We start from the raw sequence: 19,744 nt of genomic DNA, 5'->3' as shown, positions 1-19,744 counted from the left end.
TCAAGGCAAACCAAACCAGCCAAACAGAGAGGACTTCGGTCTCACCTCACTGGCTAACCGTAAGTCACACAAGTAATTTCCTTAGACACTCCAGTTTCCCAGTATCAACATCACTGCCACTCATTATGGGGATGAATGGTTATGGTTATGGTTTTACTGGTTTAACCCAGTAAAAGAAAAAAGGCTCTCCTGATCCCAAAGGACCAAGCCCCAGACCCAGGTCAATATACAAGTCAGATCTTACCCACAAATCATGCTGTTGCCAATCCTTTAGAATCTAAAACCTAAAGGTTTATTCATAAAAGAAAGAAATATAGATGAGAGCTAGAATTGGTTAAATGGAATCAATTACATACAGTAATGGCAAAGTTCTTCGTTCAGGCTTGTAGCAGTGATAAAATAAACTGCAGGTTCAAGTCAAGTCTCTGGAGTACATCTACAGCTGGGATGGGTCATTCAGTCCTTTGTTCAGAGCTTCAGTTTGTAGCAAGGTTCCTCTGGGGGTATGAAGCAGGATTGAAGACAAGATGGAGGAGATGCAGCAGCATTTTATTTTCTCTACACTGTGGACAATCACAGCAGCAATATGGAGCCTGGAGTCACATGAGCAAGCCACATGTCCATGCATGACTCATTTCTTTACTGGCCGACGCCATTGTTTACATATTAGTTTGAATGTTCCTTGGAAAGCTCAGGTGTGGATTGGTGTCTCCAAAAGTCCACTGTCAGTTAAGTGTTTCTTGATTGGGCACTTACTGAGAATAGTCCCTTCTCAAGAAGCTGACCAAGTGCTCCACTGAGGCTACTTAGAATCAAAACACATTGATGTACAAGTACATAGCCAATATCCATAACTTCAACTACAAAAATGATACACCCATACAGATAGCATAATCATCATCAACAAACCATAACCTTTCCATAGACACCTTACACGACAACCTTTGTACAGTATCTGCTGCAAATATATAACAGTGGTTGCAACCATGATCTATACGGTCACAGGTTATGTCAGTAACGTCACAGGCTGAACCTTCTTTAATAGGAAAAAATGAAGATTTGTTGACACCAAAACATTTCATGAATTCATTTTGGTTTCACTGAACTGAGTCAAAACCAAAAACATTCTGAAAAATTGATATATTTCCTTTGACATTTTTGAAATGAAAGATTTTGATCTTTCAAGTCAAAACAACTTGGTTTAGAAGTTGCTTTAAATTGTACTTGTTAAGAATGTAAAAATGTAAAAACACACAAACAAACAAAAAAAACCCATCCTGCCTGAAATTAAAACAAACCATTTCATTTCAGGTTGGATGAAACAAAATGATTTTTGACTGTTCAATTTGCTGAAAACTTTGAAATACTTCATTTTCCACTTGACCCAAAACAATTTTTTTTCAGAATTATTCACTTCTGGCCCTCTATGTATACATCCCTTGTTCTATTCCTTCCTTAAATTTTTTCAGCAACTTAGTACTGCATCCATTATTTGTGCATCTTTACTTCATCGTGACCCTTACAAAAGGGTCCTCCTTTGCTGTATAATTTTTTCTTTTTTAAAGAATTTATTCTTACATCTACTCTTCATGATAAGCCTAAAAGTTTTATGCTACCTCCATTACTTGGGTAGTGAGGTAGGACGGATGATCTGGTGTTTAATGCACTGGACTAGGAGTCAGGACAACATTCAGTTCTGGCTCTGAGAGACCTTGAGCAAGTCACTTAGAGTCTCAATTCCTCTTCAGAAATGTAGGGATAATACTTTCTTTCAACAACCCTTTGTCTGTCTTGTGTATTTAGACTGCAAGTACTTCAGGGCAGGGATTATGTCTCTTATTATGTGGGACAGTACACCACTTTGCACAATGGGGTCCCAGTCTCAGTGGGAATCTTTAAGCTTCACTATGATAGTTAGCCTTATTTTATATGTACATATTTTTACAACAGCCAAATGTATAAAGAAATATCATTTCTTCAATTTAAATAGGAAAAATGTTGGTACATATAATTATTTTGCAATATTTAGCACTTATATTGATTTTGACATGTATAATATATTGTAGCACTGGTTCATCAGAGAGATGACAAAGTGATTTTGATGCTACCTTTGTTAAATTTGATACATGCACATAATAACTTTTATTTGAATGTGAAATTACATGGATTTCTTGAATAAGATGGATATAGTGATTATATTCATAAATGGCCGTGAGAAGCTTACTCTTATATTTCTTTACTTATGGCAAAGCTTATTTTCATATACACATTAATCACATTATGTATGTGATAATTCATTCTCCTCTATTAGACTGAATTCCTGGGAACTTGTGTGCAGTCACTTTGCTGAACTGAAACTACAGCAAGGAGCCAGACCTATGAAAAAAACCTTTGCTCTCCTCTACTTATACCACAGAAAGAAACATCTGTATGAAAGAGATATTGAAGTGTGTTTAATGTTGGCCTAACATTGTACCCGTTCACTCAGTGTGAGCAGAGTTAGGCTAGTGCTGGGCACTTTTGAAAATTCTGCACACCATGATTTAAGGCCTGGTCTACACACAGATTTTGTACTGCTACAACTATTTTGGTTAGAGGTGCGATTTTTTACTGTAATAGTTATACTGATGTGACCCATAGTGTGGACACAATCATACCAATATTAAAGTGCTTAGCTCATTCCCGTTCTTATATGGAAGGGAAGGGGAATAAGCTATGTTGGCATAAGCACTTTATATCAGTGTAACTATGTCCACACTAGCAGTGTTGTACTGGTATAAGATGGTACAACTTTTGTGTTTAGACAAGACCTTAATTTAGAGAAACACTATGGGACATTGAGCTGATGCGCCTACATGTCCTTTCCTTCATGTTTGTTTCTTAATTGTATCCCCTCGCCTTTCTCCTGTTTAACTTGTCTTCCTTTATGTCTCCTTTAGGTGGAGCCAGGCACAGCTAAAAAGAGAACACAATCGTGTGCATGGAGTGGAGGGTGGGGAAGATTCTTGTCACCAAATAACTCAACCACCCTTCTTGTTACCCAAAGATAAAATAATAAATAACTAGAGAGATCAATCCAAAGGTGATCAAAATATACCTCGAGCCCTCTTGCTATCCTTCTGCTAACACATTATCGTGTTTTATATTAGCACTCTGTGCCATTGTAAGGAGGTGTAATGCAAAATGCAGATGTAACAGAGGATCATATGCACTGTACAGTAATTAAGATGACATACTAAGCCAAGCAAGTTTTAAAAGGTACTGTTTAATTACACTTGAACTGACAATGTCCTTTTATTTGAAAGAGAGAGAGAGAGACTAAAATAAGCTTTTTGCTGGCTCTAATCAAACCTTTGGTGCTAGAGAGCTTAGACCTTCTGTTAATAGTCACAAGTGAATTCGGCATTAGCATGTCAAGTTAGGAGGAAATCCCAACTCTCAGCACAATACAGCCTACCAAATACTGTATATTCAAATATTATTAGAGAGAACCAGAAAATACAGGCCAGCCATATGCTGATCTATAAAGGTCAAAGAAATGGGTTTGCAGGGAAATAGAAAAAAATCAATGTTTCATATAATAAGCAGCCACCATACTATCAAAAATTATAAGCAAACCACAAAAATCTTGTGGATAAACACACCTTAGTGTCTTATTATTACTGTTAATTCTTCTCTGTCTATTGTAGCCACCTATTGTCTCTTGTCTTCTCCTTAGATTGCAAGCTCTTTAGGGCTGGGAGCACCTTTTTGTTCTGTGTCCAGCACAATGGGACCCATGACTGTATCCTCTGTGTGCTACCACAATTCAAATGATCAATCAATAAAACCATTAAAGGAGAAACTGACCTCACAACAATATAACCGAGAGGTGCATCAGGGCTGTGGGCCCAATTATGCTTTCATTGAAGTCAATGAGAGTTTTACCACTGATTTTAAATGGGAGCAAAATCATACTCTAGTATTAATATCAATGTAGAGACTCAACACTGCTCAAATAGGGCAAACACTTGTCTTTTTTTTTAATTGGTTTGTTAAATTATGCAGACAGAAGTGGTTAATGGCTATTGGAGTTACTAATATGAGGGTATCTGCATCACCAGAAGACTGGGGAATAGCCCAGGCTAAGAAAGTATGTGTTAAAAAAATTATAGTTTAAAATAAAGAACCTGGAATCCATGAAAGCAAATATATCATTCAGTAAGAAATGATCCTACCATCTTTATGAGCGAGCCTCACTGCTTTATGCCATAATAACAGAATAAATGAATAGTTGTTTGCATAGCTTTTGTTGTCTTGCTCATTCCCACAGAGCTATCATAAAGCATCATGTCAGCAACCCAAAACATAGGGAACCTTAGGAAATCAGTGAAGGAGAACTGAGAGGGGTGAAGGAGTCAGTTAAAAAATGAACTACGAGCTACATTGCTTGAAAAAAATATTGATGAAGAGACTTCAGATTGCAACTTTTATTGCACTTGTCACAATAAGGTGTTGTCCCATCCTCATACAGATATTTCATTGTAACAGTGGGCCAGATTCTATTCCCCGTGGATAATTGGTGTGCAGTCTGGGGAGCTCCTTGGAGGCAAAGAATTCTCTCCCTAGGCCACAGTGGAAGAGCGGAATAACTCTGCTGTTGCTACTCCAGCATAAAGAGCATGGTAGGCTCTGTGGCCTAACACCCCATTCCATGGATGTGGAAAGGTTGGGAGGTTTGAATTCACTCTCCCAACTTGCTCCTGCCTAGTACCCAAATGCCCCTGTATGAGACAGTATTTAGGAAATCTCCACCTCTTCCTACACAGCATTGCAAATTTCTGCCTTCACACAGAAGAGCTGCATTAGTTCCACTCTGTGTAGGATCTTCTGAACACATGAAGCAGGGGGCAGAATTATTTCCTAGGTACATAAAAATAGAGTAAAGGAGAGTAACCTTTGTGTGTCCTTACTCATTGTTCTCCCAAACAAGAATTAAACATCTGCAATAGCCAAACCTTTGTTGCCTGCTCAGAATCTGGGACAACTGTTTTAAACCAAGTGAAAGCGTGGGACTTTGAAGAGCTGTAGCATAAACCAATAGCATAAACCAATAGATACAAAGCTGGGTGGTCCCATATGCACTGTGTGGTGTTTAGATGTTGCTTGTAATTATTAGAATTGGGAGCACTGGCTGTTGGGAGTCTGAAAGGACAGGAAACAGGAAGGAGGGGGGAGGAGTTGAAGAGGCTGGGGGAGAGCTACTGAGGGTGCAGCAGCAGCTTGGAAAAGAGGTTTCCACTTTAAAAAATAAAGTCCTGTTGAAGTTTGTTAGTACCTTGCCTGGCTACTACAACATATGGGCAATTCAGAACTGTGAGGCACTGCATCTACACTGGCCAAGTGGAAACGTGTCAGGGACTGCCGTGTCATAACAAATAGGTTTTAATGACGTAGATGGACCATAAAGATACTGTAATATGGAAAATAAAACAATGCTATCTTTTGTACAGATCAATAATCACACTGTATATAACTAAATGTGGCTCAGAACAGAACAGAGCTCTAATGCTCTCTATACCCTGCTTAAGGAAACAGGCAGTTAACTGAAGGTCAGAATGCTCATATAACTGTCTTAGGGTATGTCTACACTACGAAATTAGGTCGAATTTATAGAAGTCGGTTTTTTTGAAATCGGTTTTATATATTCGAGTGTGTGTGTCCCCACAGAAAATGCTCTAAGTGCATTAAGTGCATTAACTCGGCGGAGCGCTTCCACAGTACCGAGGCAAGCGTCGACTTCTGGAGCGTTGCACTGTGGGTAGCTATCCCACAGTTCCCGCAGTCTCCGCTGCCCATTGGAATTCTGGGTTGATATCCCAATGCCTGATGCGGCAAAAAACATTGTCGCAGGTGGTTCTGGGTACATGTTGTCAGGACCCCGTTCCCACCCTCCCTCCCCCCGTGAAAGCAAGGGCAGACAATCATTTCGCGCCTTTTTTGTCTGCTGCCAGCCAAAGATGTAAAGGATCGATGGAGTGGGTCAGAACAAGACATAGACCAGATTTGTTTTGGACTCATTTTCCTCCTCCCCTATCTAGATCACACTGCAGTCAGTCACAGAGAAGGCGCAGCGAGGTTAATCTAGCCATGTATCAATCAGAGGCCAGGCTAACCTCCTTGTTCCAATAAGAACGATAACTTAGGTGCACCATTTCTTATTGGAACCCTCCGTGCAGTCCTGCCTGAAATGCTCCTTGATGTACAGGCACACCCTTTGTTGATTTTAGCTCCCTGAAGCCAACCCTGTAAGCCGTGTCGTCAGTCGCCCCTCCCTCCGTCAGAGCAACGGCAGACAATCGTTCCGCGCCTTCTTTCTGTGCGGAGACGCCATACCAAGGCAAGCATGGAGGCCGCTGAGCTCATTTTGGCAATTAGGAGCACATCAACCACCACACGCATTATCCAGCAGTATATGCAGCACCAGAACATGGCAACGCGATACCGGGCGAGGAGGCGACGTCAGCGCGGTCCCGTGAGTGATCAGGACATGGACACAGATTTCTCTGAAAGCATGGGCCCTGCCAATGCATGCATCATGGTGCTAATGGGGCAGGTTCATGCTGTGGAACGCCGATTCTGGGCTCGGGAAACAAGCACAGACTGGTGGGACCGCATAGTGTTGCAGGTCTGGGACGATTCCCAGTGGCTGCGAAACTTTCGCATGCGTAAGGGCACTTTCATGGAACTTTGTGACTTGCTTTCCCCTGCCCTGAAGCGCATGAATACCAGGATGAGAGCAGCCCTCACAGTTGAGAAGCGAGTGGCGATAGCCCTGTGGAAGCTTGCAACGCCAGACAGCTACCGGTCAGTTGGGAATCAATTTGGAGTGGGCAAATCTACTGTGGGGGCTGCTGTGATGCAAGTAGCTCACGCAATCAAAGATCTGCTGATATCAAGGGTAGTGACCCTGGGAAATGTGCAGGTCACAGTGGATGGCTTTGCTGCAATGGGATTCCCTAACTGTGGTGGGGCTATAGACGGAACCCATATCCCTATCTTGGCACCAGAGCACCAAGCCGGCGAGTACATAAACCGCAAGGGGTACTTTTCGATAGTGCTGCAAGCTCTGGTGGATCACAAGGGACGTTTCACCAACATCAACGTGGGATGGCCGGGAAAGGTGCATGACGCTCGCATCTTCAGGAACTCTGGTCTGTTTCAAAAGCTGCAGGAAGGGACTTTCTTCCCAGACCAGAAAATAACTGTTGGGGATGTTGAAATGCCTATATGTATCCTTGGGGACCCAGCCTACCCCTTAATGCCATGGCTCATGAAGCCGTACACAGGCAGCCTGGACAGTGGTCAGGAGCTGTTCAACTACAGGCTGAGCAAGTGCAGAATGGTGGTAGAATGTGCATTTGGACGTTTAAAGGCGCGCTGGCGCAGTTTACTGACTCGCTTAGACCTCAGCGAAACCAATATTCCCACTGTTATTACTGCTTGCTGTGTGCTCCACAATATCTGTGAGAGTAAGGGGGAGACGTTTATGGCGGGGTGGGAGATTGAGGCAAATCGCCTGGCTGCTGGTTACGCGCAGCCAGACACCAGGGCGGTTAGAAGAGCTCAGGAGGGCGCGGCACGCATCAGAGAAGCTTTGAAAACCAGTTTCATGACTGGCCAGGCTACAGTGTGAAAGTTCTGTTTGTTTCTCCCTGATGAAACCCCCCACCCCTTGGTTCACTCTACTTCCCTGTAAGCTAACCACCCTCCCCTCCTCCCTTTAATCACCGCTTGCAGAGGCAATAAAGTCATTGCTGCTTCACAGTCATGCATTCGTTATTCATTCATCACACAAATAGGGGGATGACTACCAAGGTATCCCAGGAGGGGTGGTGGAGGAGGGAAGGAAAATGCCACACAGCACATTAAGCACAGCACTTTAAAAGTTTACAACTTTAAAATTTATTGAATGACAGCCTTCTTTTTTTTGGGCAATCCTCTGTTGTGGAGTCGCTGGTTGGCCGGAGGCCCCCCCACCGCGTTCTTGGGCGTCTGGGTGTGGAGGCTATGGAACTTGGGGAGGAGGGCGGTTGGTTACAGAGGGGCAGCAGTGGCAGTCTGTGCTCCAGCTGCCTTTGCTGCAGCTCAACCATACACTGGAGCATTCTGGTTTGGTCCTGCAGCAGCCTCAGCATTGAATCCTGCCTTCTCTCATCACGCTGCCGCGACATTTGAGCTTCAGCCCTGTCTTCTGCCCGCCACTTACTCTCTTCAGCCTGCCACTTACTCTCTTCAGCCCTCCACCTCTCCTCCCGGTCATTTTGTGCTTTCCTGCACTCTGACATTATTTGCCTCCACGCATTCGTCTGTGCTCTGTCAGTGTGGGAGGACAGCATTAGCTCGGAGAACATTTCATCTCGAGTGCGTTTTTTTTTCTTTCTAAGCTTCACTAGCCTCTGGGAAGGAGAAGATCCTGTGATCATTGAAACACATCCAGCTGGTGGAGAAAAAAAAAGGGACAGCGGTATTTAAAAACACACATTTTATAAAACAGTGGCTACACTCTTTCAGGGTAAACCTTGCTGTTAACATTACATACATAGCACATGTGCTTTCGTTACAAGGTCGCATTTTGCCTCCTCCCACCGCGTGACTACCCCCTCAACCCTCCCCCCTCCCCGTGGCTAACAGCAGGGAACATTTCTGTTCAGCCACAGGCAAACAGCCCAGCAGGAATGTGTCCCTGAAGAAAAGCACCCTATTTCAACCAGGTGACCATGAATTATATCTCACTCTCCTGAGGATAACACAGAGAGAGAAAGAACGGATTTTGGTTGAATGCCAGCAAACATACACTGCAATGCTTTGTTCTACAGTGATTCCCGAGTATGTGTTACTGGCCTGGAGTGATAAAAGTGTCCTATCATGAAGGACGAAATAAGGCTGCCCTCCCCAGAAACCTTTTGCAAAGGCTTTAGGACTACATGTAGGAGAACCGCAAATGCCAGGGCAAAGTAATCCTTTCACATGCTTGCTTTTAAACCATGTATAGCATTTTAAAAGGTACACTCACCAGAGGTCCCTTCTCCGCCTGCTGGGTCCAGGAGGCAGCCTTGGGTGGGTTCGGGGGGTACTGGCTCCAGGTCTAGGGTGAGAAACAGTTCCTGGCTGTCGGGAAAACCGGTTTCTCCGCTTGCTTGCTGTGAGCCATCTACAACCTCCTCCTCCTCCTCCTCATCTTCTTCGTCCCCAAAACCTGCTTCCGTATTGCCTCCATCTCCATTGAAGGAGTCAAACAACACGGCTGGGGTAGTGGTGGCTGAACCCCCTAAAATGGCATGCAGCTCATCATAGAAGCAGCATGTTTGGGGCTCTGACCCAGAGCGGCTGTTCGCCTCTCTGGTTTTCTGGTAGGCTTGCCTCAGCTCCTTCAGTTTCACGCGGCACTGCTTCGGGTCCCTGTTACGGCCTCTGTCCTTCATGCCCTGGGAGATTTTCACAAAGGTTTTGGCATTTCGAAAACTGGAACGGAGTTCTGATAGCACGGATTCCTCTCCCCAAACAGCGATCAGATCCCGTACCTCCCGTTCGGTCCATGCTGGAGCTCTTTTGCGATTCTGGGACTCCATCATGGTCACCTGTGCTGATGAGCTCTGCATGGTCACCTGCAGCTTGCCACGCTGGCCAAACAGGAAATGAGATTCAAAAGTTCGCGGTTCTTTTCCTGTCTACCTGGCCAGTGCATCTGAGTTGAGAGTGCTGTCCAGAGCGGTCAGAATGGAGCACTCTGGGATAGCTCCCGGAGGCCAATACCATCGAATTGTGTCCACAGTACCCCAAATTCGAGCTGGGAACGTCGATTTAAGCGCTAATCCACTTGTCAGGGGTGGAGTAAGGAAATCGATTTTAAGAGCCCTTTAAGTCGAATTAAAGGGCTTCACTGTGTGGACGGGTGCAGGTTTAAATCGATTTAACGCTGCTAAATTCGACCTAAAGTCCTAGTGTAGACCAGGGCTTAGTAAAAGCAGATAAAATCAAAACCAAGCTGTTAGTTATTTAAGAGAGGAAACTATGAGGGCCATTGTATAATGTGTTTAGCTGTCAAATGAAGCATTCCAGGAGTACATTCAGTACCTACAAGATTCAAAGTATTAATATCACATTTGTTCTTTACTGATTATAACAAAAGACCTTGTCTCCCTTTATAATTTTTGCTTATAATTTCTGTTTACATTCTTCATTTTGAGATCCAAGATACCAACACGTCTATCCAGGATGAAGAGTTTGTACTTTATACTGTCTATGGGGGGGGTTGGAGAGGATTTGAAACCAAGGAAAATTCTGTACCCCTCGTGAAAGGCTGGCTCCCTGTCAGGGAAATGGACTATATCACCATGTAATGGGGGGGCCCTAACCACTCCAGCCGCCTCCTTGTGGCCTATACTGAAATTAGCTCTGGTAGCCTGTGCGCCTTGCTCGGGTGGTGCTCTGCCCATCATCTCTTCTGTTCCTGGACCCACGTCAATCCCAGGACCACGGCATCCTCTTCCCCAGTGGCAAGGGGCAGGGGAAGAGGGGGACAACCCTGTAGAAGGCCACTGCTTGCTGCACCCTCCCTGACTCCTCAGTCTATTTCTCTGGGTTACTTCCGTGAGGCCCCAGCACCCTCTTTGCCCTTGCCTCATGGCCTTAGCCTGCAGATCCCTGCAGCCTGCCAGGAGCTGCCTTTAGCTCCCCAGGTCTCTGCCTGCAGCACAGCTCTGTCCAGACTGCAAGCTACCTTCAGCCTGCAAGGCAGCCAGTTTTTCTCCATCCTCAAGCTCCAGGGAGTGACTGAAGCTGCTCTGCCCTGCATATCTTCTTATAGAGGCCTGCCAGGCCCTGATTGGCTGCTCCCCTCAGGCCTCCTCTGATTGGCTGCCTCCTGCGCAGTCTACCTAGGGCTCTGTTAATCCCTTAGAGTCCAGTGTGGGGCAGGTACCCCATCACACACCTCTCCTGATAAAACTCTGTTGGGGAGAAGGGAAGGTAGACCATGTGTGTCCCACTGGCCTGGCCCTGCCCCTGTATAGATCCCCATGAACTCAGAATGCCATCTGGAAGAGGGAGAGGAAATTGCTGGCCAGAGCAGTTAACAAATTCAGCATGGTTAAGGAATTTCTATTGGTACATGGATTATGTGATCATAGAATCGTAGAAGCATAGGACAGGAAGGGACCTCAATAGGTCATCTTGTTCAGACCCCTGCACTCAAGGCAAGACTAAGTAATAACTAGACCATTCCTGACAGGTGTTTGTCTAACTTGTTCTTAAAAACTTCCACTGACAGAGATTCTGCAACCTCCCTAGGCAATTTGTTCCAATGCTTAACTAGTTAGGAAGTTTTTCCTAATGTCCAAACTAAACCTTCCTTGCTGCAATTTAAACCCAGTGCTTCTTGTATTTGGGAAACTTCATTGAAATAACAAGATTTGTGCATATAATTTTCTATTAATGAAATGACAGACTTTGTATGAGCTTGTATTGTCCAGGAGGGTGTTGGGAAGTACAAGAAGCATGTTTATGGGGAAAAGTCTCTGAATGCAAGTTTGCTGGTGTCGCCCTGAAATGCAATTCATGAATGGCTGGCTATAGCACTCATACAATATAACTGAGAGTGAGTTACATGCTGAAGGCTGTGTGAGAGCAGACCAGGAATGGTAGCTCTCACAGTGAAGCAGTGTAATGAAAGTTGGAGAATTGAGGGGACACAGCTGTCCATCAGTCCAGATCATATCCTTGATATTGTCACACAAACCTAATTTTTTCAATCTTGCCTCATAAGTCATGTGTTCTAGACCTTTAATCATTGTTGTTGTTCTTCTCTGGACTTTCTCCAATTTGTCCAAGTCTTTTCTGAAATGTGGCACCCAGAACTACACACAATACTCCAGTTGAGGCCCTATCAACATGGAGTAGAGTGGAAAAAATATTTCTTGTGTCTTGCTTACAACACTCCTGCTGATACAGCCCAGAATACTCTTTGCTTTTTTTTTGCAACAGTGTTATTGTATTTAGCTTGTGATTCACAGTAATCCCCAAGATCCCTTTCCTCAGTGTTCCTTCCTAAGTAGTCATTTCCCATTTTGCATGTGTGTGTAGGATTGTTCCTTTCTAAGTTCAATACTTTACATTTGACCTTATTGAATTTCATTCTATTTACATCAGACCATTTCTCCAGTTTGTCAAGATCATTTTGAATTTTAATCCTAATCTCCACAGTATTTGCAACCCCTCCCAGCTTGGTATCATCCACAAACTTCATAAGTGTACTCTCTATGCCATTATCTAAATCATTTATGAAGATATTGAACAGAACCAGGACCAATCCCTGTGGGACCCCACTTGGCATGTTCTTACATCTTGACTGTGGACCACTGATAACTACTCTCTAGGAATGCATCTGATGAAGTGAGCTGTAGCTCACGAAAGCTTATGCTCAAATAAATTTCTTAGTCTCTAAGGTGCCACAAGTACTCCTTTTCTTTTTGTGAATACAGACTAACATGGCGGCTACTCTGAAACCTCTCTAGGAATGGTTTTCCTACCAGTTATGGTAGCTCCAACTAGGTTATATTTCCCTAGTTAGTTTATGAGGTCATGCGAGACAGTATCAAAAGTCTTATTAAAGTCAAAATATACCACATTTACTGTTTCCTCCCATCTACAAGACTTGTTACCCTGTCAAAGAAAGCTATTAGGTTGGTTTGATACAATTTGTTCTTGACAAATCCATGTTGACTGTTACTTATCTTTTTATCTTCTAGGTGTTTCCTCACAAACCGGGAAGAATTAGTAGGGGAAGCTAAAGTGGATGGGAACCTGGGAGGCAGTGACCATGAGATGGTCGAGTTCAGGATACTGACACAGGGAAGAAAGGAGAGCAGCAGAATACTTACCCTGGACTTCAGAAAAGCAGACTTTAACTCCCTCAGGGAACTGATGGGCAGGCTCCCCTGGGAGAATAACATGAGGGGGAAAGGAGTCCAGGAGAGCTGGCTGTATTTTAAAGAATCCCTATTGAGGTTACAGGGACAAACCATCCTGATGTGCAGAAAGAATAGTAAATATGGCAGGTGACCAGCTTGGCTTAACAGTGAAATCCTTGCTGATCTTAAACACAAAAAAGAAGCTTACAAGAAGTGGAAGATTGGACAAATGACCAGGGAAAAGTATAAAAATATTGCTCGGGCATGCAGGAGTGAAATCAGGAAGGCCAAATCACACCTGGAGTTGCAGCTAGCAAGAGATGTTAAGAGTAACAAGAAGGGTTTCTTCAGGTATGTTAGCAAGAAGAAGAAAGTCAAGGAAAGTGTGGCCCCTTACTGAATGAGGGAGGCAACCTAGTGATAGAGGATGTGGAAAAAGCTAATGTACTCAATGCTTTTTTTGCCTCTGTCTTCACGAACAAGGTCAGCTCCCAGACTACTGCACTGGGCAGCACAGCATGGGGAGGAGGTGACCAGGCCTCTGTGGAGAAAGAAGTGGTTTGGGACTATTTAGAAAAGCTGGATGAGCACAAGTTCATGGGTCCAGATGCGCTGCATCTGAGAGTGCTAAAGGAGTTGGCGGATGTGATTGCAGAGCCATTGGCCATTATCTTTGAAAACTCATGACGATCGGGGGAAGTCCTGGAAGACTGGAAAAAGACTAATGTAGTGCCCATCTTTAAAAAAGGGAAGGAGGAGGATTCTGGGAACTACAGGCCAGTCAGCCTCACCTCAGTCCTTGGAAAAATCATGGAGCAGGTCCTCAAGGAATCAATTCTGAAGCACTTAGAGGAGAGGAAAGTGATCAGGAACAGTCAGCATGGATTCACCAAGGGCAAGTCATGCCTGACTAATCTAATTGCCTTTCATGACAAGATAACTGGTTCTGTGGATGAGGGGAAAGTGGTGGACGTGTTGTTCCTTGACTTTAGCAAAGCTTTTGACAGGGTCTCCCACAGTATTCTTGCCAGCAAGTTAAAGTAGTATGGGTTGGATGAATGGACTATAAGGTGAATAGAAAGCTGGCTAGATCATCGGGCTCAATGGGTAGTGACCCATGTCTAGTTGGCAGCCGGTATCAAGTGGAGTTCCCCAAGGGTCAGTCCTCGGGCCGGTTTTGTTCAATACCTTCATAAATGATCTGGAGGATGATGTGGATTGCACCTTCAGCAAGTTTCCAGATGACACTAAACTGGGAGGAGAGGTAGATATGCTGGAGGGTAGGGATAGGATACAAAGGGCCCTAGACAAATTAGAGAATTGGGCCAAAAGAAATCTGATGAGGTTCAACAAGGACAAGTGCAGAGTCCTGCACTTAGGATGGAAGAATCCCATGCACCGCTACAGACTAGGGACCGAATGGCTGGGCAGCAGTTCTGCAAAAAAGGACCTAGGGGTTACAGTGGACGAGAAGCTGGATATGAGTCAACAGTGTGCCCTTGATGCCAAGAAGGCCAATGGCATTTTGGGATGTATATGGAGGGGCATTGCCAGCAGATCGAGGAACATGATCGTTCCCCTCTATTCGACATTGGTGAGGCCTCATCTGGAGTAGTGTGTCCAGTTTTGGGCCCCACACTACAAGAAGGATGTGGAAAAATTGGAAAGAGTTCAGCAGAGGGCAACAAAAATGATTAGGGGACTGGAACACGACTTATGAGGAGAGGCTGAGGGAACTGGGATTGTTTAGTCTGCGGAAGAGAAGAATGAGGGGGGATTTGATAGCTGCTTTCAACTACCTGAAAGGGGGTTCCAAAGAGGATGGATCTAGACTGTTCTCAGTGGTAGCTGATGACAGAACAAGGAGTAATGGTCTCAAGTTGCAGTGGGGGAGGTTTAGGTTGGATATTAGGAAAAACTTTTTCACTAGGAGGGTGGTGAAACAGTGGAATGCGTTACCTAGGAGGTGGTGGAATCTCCTTCCTTAGATATTTTTAAGGTCAGGCTTGACAAAGCCCTGGCTGGCATGATTTAGTTGGGGATTAGTCCTGCTTTGAGGAGGGGGTTGGACTAGATGACCTCCTGAGGTCCCTTCCAACCCTGATATTCTATGATTCTGTGAAATTGATTGCTTAATTATTTGCTGCGTTATCTTTCTGGGTACTGAAGTTAAGATGACTGGTCTGCAATTTCTCGGTTTGTCCTTATTTCTCTTTTTTATAGATGGGCACTATATTTGCCCCTTTCCACTCCTCTGTAATCTCTCCCATCTTCCATGACTTTTCTAAGATAATCATTAATGGTTCAGCTATCTCCTCAGTCACTCCTTGAGTATTCAAGGATGTATTTCATCAGGCCGTGCTGACTTGAAGACATCTAATTTGCCTAAGTATTTCTTAACTTGTTCTGATTGGATCCTATGAATAGCAGCAGAGCAAAGGGAGCAGCAGCAGCACCGCAAGAGCAAGTAGAGAGGAGAACTTTTTATAAAATTTATTTTAGATGTCCCTAGCCTTTGTAAGCCTATCACATACCCAACACCATATACAAGAAAAAACAGCTCCACTCAATGCATTCAGCCAGCAAATTGGACTGAAAATCAACTGCAATAAGACAGCTATCATGACCTTTAATATTGCCTCACCATCACCAGTATGGATAGAGGATTATGTTCTCACCAAAGTAGGAACATTCACATACTGGGGCAGCAAGCCAGGACGTCTGGAACAAAATCAATAAAGCCAGGAACACCTTCAGGAGCTTAAATACTGTCTGGAAATCATCAAAATACAACACCAAAACCAAACTCAAGATTTATCAGAGCTGCGTACTTTCAATACTACTTTATAGTTCAGAATGCTGGTGAATGAGAAAGTATGACATGTCCAAACTGTCTTCATTCCATACAACCTGCCTCAGAAAAATCATCCGTATCTTTTGGCCCAGAACAATCTCAAACCAAGATCTTCTGACACAGTGCAGCCAAGAGGATCTGAGCACCATCATTGCCAGGAGGCTTTGGAGATGGATCGGTCATGTGCTTCGGATGGAAACTGATTCTATCACCAGAGTGGCAATAAGATGGACAGCTGAAGGCAAGCGAAAATGAGGCCTCCTGAAAACAACATGGCAAAGAGCTGTGGAAGCCAAGCTGAAAAACCTGGGGCACAGCTGGGGAACCATTGAAAGGCTTGCCAGAAACAGACAGGAGTGGGGGAGCTTTGTCACTGCCCTAAACGCCAGAGGCGTAATAGGACCCTGACAATGATGACGATGATAGCCTTTGTAAGATAATCATGGCACTAATGACAGATGCAGGCAGCACTGAGTATGAACATGGACACATGAGAATGAGATGGGCAGCTGTATACCAACAGCTGGGCAGCAGACATTCAGCACACATAGGAGTAGCAAAAATGCAGGAGGGAAGGAAGGAGAGCTGATATTTTTCCTTAAGGAAGCATTCAAAATGTCAGGAGAATAACCACAAAACAGCAAATCATACATCATATGACTGAGACCCTATATCAGCTAATGGATGCTGGATTGGGTGCTCTGATGAACGGCTTGATTCTGCAGCACTTACTCATGTGATTTCAATGGGTCTGTTTATATGAATAAGGTCCTTTGTGTGAGTGAGGGATTTCAAGATCAGAACTGAGATGTGGAAATCTCCCTCTTGCTGCTAACTTCATTTGAGCGAGTCCTCTCCTGAGTACCTGTCAGCTGACTAGTTCCTAATTGATTTGCAGGCATATTTGTTTCACTGGACTTGACCAATTTTGTGTTATTTATCAAATTTACTATGCGATTAGCACATCCCTATTAGGCACTCTGCTTTCTTCTCCTCTTTGTGGTTTCAAAGCACTCCCTTGTGTTTGCCATTACATTTGAAACTGCGTGAGTTGGGTCCTGGCAGGTAGAAACACCTGAGGAATGCGAGTTATCCTACCACAGAGAATGCATTTCTGATGTACCATGCAAACCTGTGCTACACATTGTACTAGTACAAGCAAAGCAAAAAAATATACGTATATTCCTAGGATGTGTTCCTGTAAAGTAAAATCCTCTTCTGAGAATGGTGTGGGATAAAATGGGTTATGGTAAAAAAATGAAAGGCAATCAGCAATAAACTGTGTGTACTTGCAATTAATAAACCATTGCCATACCTGAAACACCGCAAGAAACATACAATAGGACAGATTTGTTTCAGTGGAGTTATATAATAAATTTACCTAGATTAAGTGACTGATAAATGTCAGCATGATACATTATATTATTGATTTAATTGCCGAGATTCTATCTGCTGTAAATAAAATACATATTGTACTGTATGAAGCGTTTGTGGATCCTTATATTTGGAAATATCAAATTATGGAATTTCATAGTGAAAAGGGAGCCATTCCAAAGAGTCTCATATTTTCCTTTACAAATACTGGGACTTCCTGCATATTCTAGTGTAGTAGTTTAGAAATACACTTGTCCATTTGCAGGATATTCCCTTCCACAGAGAGATGACCACTGATCGTTTTTTTTAAGTTTGGACTGTAAGGATTCACATTTGGTGTAATTATAATTAATCTACAAGACTCTGCTTAGCTGTGGGTATAGTAAACATTGCACTAATAGAGAAAGAAGTTAGAACACTATCACAATGTTGACGTGCACAATCCATCAGTGATTTCAGAGGAAGGGATTTCCCCCCTCCCCTTTCCCCCTCCCCCCATGCCACTAGTTGAATTAAAAACAAATACAAACTATATATTAGTCCCAGAGGGAATGAAATAGACCTGCTAGTTCAAAGTGTGCTCTAACTTCAGTGGCCCAGATTATCCCCTCTCATAAACCTGTCATCCCCACACTCAGCAACCCCTCTGCATAATCCCACTGGGAGAGCTGGGTTTGCACCCATGGAAAAGGCTAAGGAGGTCACTTCCACAAACACAGTGAAACTCTGAGGCTCTGCAGAAGGCCTTTCACTTCTGTCCATCCCTCTACAACTCCTGGCAACGCAGCACCAGCAATTAGTCCTTCCCTCTGGCTACAGCAGCCCTCAAAATCCCTAGAGGGGAGTTATGTGGAAAACATACAAGAACTGTAGAGAGAAAGGATGCCCTATGATCGGGGCCCTGAAGTGGAACTCTGAAGACACAGGTTCAACTCTCTGTCTTGCCAGAGACTTCCTGGATAATGTTAGTCAAGTCAGTCTTCATGCCTCAGTTCCCCATCTGTAAAAGGGGGATAATAGAATTTCACTACTGCATAGGGCAGGTGTGAGCGTAAAGATTATGGCGCAGTAAGACACTCTGGTAATGGGGACCTATGACAGGCAACTGTCCCTCAGGATGCTTCTTTGAGCTGTGGTGTCGCCCTGCAGGTGCTCTGCCCTCAACCCCCCTTGTGTGGGTCTTGTAAAATGTCACTGTCAGGACCGAGTACTTTAAACTCAGATTTGCCCTGTGAGGGTTCTAATTTATTAAGTCTCTCACCATATATCAATACATCTTTACAACCTCAAGTCCAGTCCTTTTTCCCCCTTGATTCAGGTGTTAGTATATAGGCCTGTTTGTTAGCCTGAGATAGAATTTTGGGTTTGATTTTCGATACATATTAGTAAAGATATAAGAGTATGAACCAGGAACAAAGACACTGTGTGTTACATCTGTCCACAAGCAGATGGGGGCCGGAGGGAAGAAGGAGATAAGAGATAGAGCTAAAGTGTTGCTGGGCAGAGTGGAAGTGTAACATACGAGCATACACTTGAAGGAGAGTCCTGCCTCAACTCCTCTTCCAAGGTAAGGTCAAGCAACCAGATGGGAGGGGTGAGAGGGATGGGGGGTGGTCTAAGAAACACTAAAAGGCCAAAGAAATGCCTGTCCTTGACCAAAGCACAGCCTCACTCCTTACCCTTCCCACAGGATACAAAAGAGGTGTTACTGAAGCCCCCAGATTCACAACCCTCCAAAACATAACATGACCACAGTGGGACCAAAGGCATGCAGTAGGGGTATAATTATGCCTGCTAAGAAAGAGGAGGTGGGAACAGCGACATGGATAAAGGCTCTGCAGCATCTGAGCTATGGATATGCTTGCTTGAAACCAACCCCAATAAACATTACATTGTCTGAGCTTTAGACTTCTGGTCTTCTGCTTTCTGTCTGCATGACAAGAACCAGAGGAGGGGTAAAGGGAAAGCCCCTAACATCAGGGTTTCAAAAACTCTCCTTCTGGGCCTGTATGTGACTTTGGGTAGGTTCCCCCTCCTTGAGGTAGGAGTCCCACCACCTTCTGGGGCCTGTATTGCTAACTGTTACACTTGATCAGCTTCTCTGAGCTGGTCCCTTTTAATTCTGCCCTTCCCCCCTAAGCAGGTAGGTCAGCCTCTTTCAAGCTGTTTCCTCACTCACTCTCCCCTCATTTGGCTGTCTGGAGGCTTCTCGTTAATCAGTAGGCCTGGGTCTGATTTAGCCACATAACCTACCTATGTGAGTCAACAGTGTGCCCTTGTTGCCAAGAAAGGCTAACAGCATTTTGGGCTGTATAAGTAGGAGCATTGTCAGCAGATTGAGGGACATGATCATTGCCCTCTATTCGGCATTGGTGAGGCCTCATCTGGAGAACTGTGTCCAGTTTTGGGCCCCACACTACAAGAAGAATGTGGAAAAATTGGAAAGAGTCCAGTGGAGGGCAACAAAAATGATTAGGGGACTGGAACACATGACTTATGAGGAGAGGCTGAGGGAACTGGGATAATTTAGTCTGCAGAAGAGAAGAATGAGGGGGGATTTGATAGC

General features: G+C 44.2%; 1 protein-coding gene and 1 long non-coding RNA gene across 2 annotated transcripts in view; both read right to left on the bottom strand.

Annotated features, from left to right (window-relative positions):
* LOC311518716 overlaps positions 1–19,744 on the bottom strand; it is a 203,674-nt gene that overhangs the window by 175,597 nt on the left and 8,333 nt on the right. The gene's annotated exons all lie outside the window — the stretch shown is intronic.
* Positions 4,801–9,762, bottom strand: LOC311518322 (zinc finger and SCAN domain-containing protein 29-like; the record flags this gene model as incomplete). The annotated part of the gene is made up of 3 exons (XM_084624047.1): positions 9,056–9,762; positions 8,433–8,479; positions 4,801–4,902 (listed from the first exon to the last, which is right to left on the bottom strand). The coding sequence occupies exons 1-3, from the start codon at positions 9,639–9,641 to the stop codon at positions 4,801–4,803; spliced, it is 735 nt and encodes a 244-aa protein (XP_084480173.1). The 5' UTR covers positions 9,642–9,762.

This window comes from Lepidochelys olivacea (genome assembly GCF_965140295.1).
Source record: "Lepidochelys olivacea isolate rLepOli2 genome assembly, chromosome: 3".
Classification (NCBI taxonomy): Eukaryota; Metazoa; Chordata; order Testudines; family Cheloniidae; genus Lepidochelys; species Lepidochelys olivacea.
Note: the sequence above shows the minus strand (reverse complement) of the source record. Positions and strands in the feature narration are given on the sequence as shown.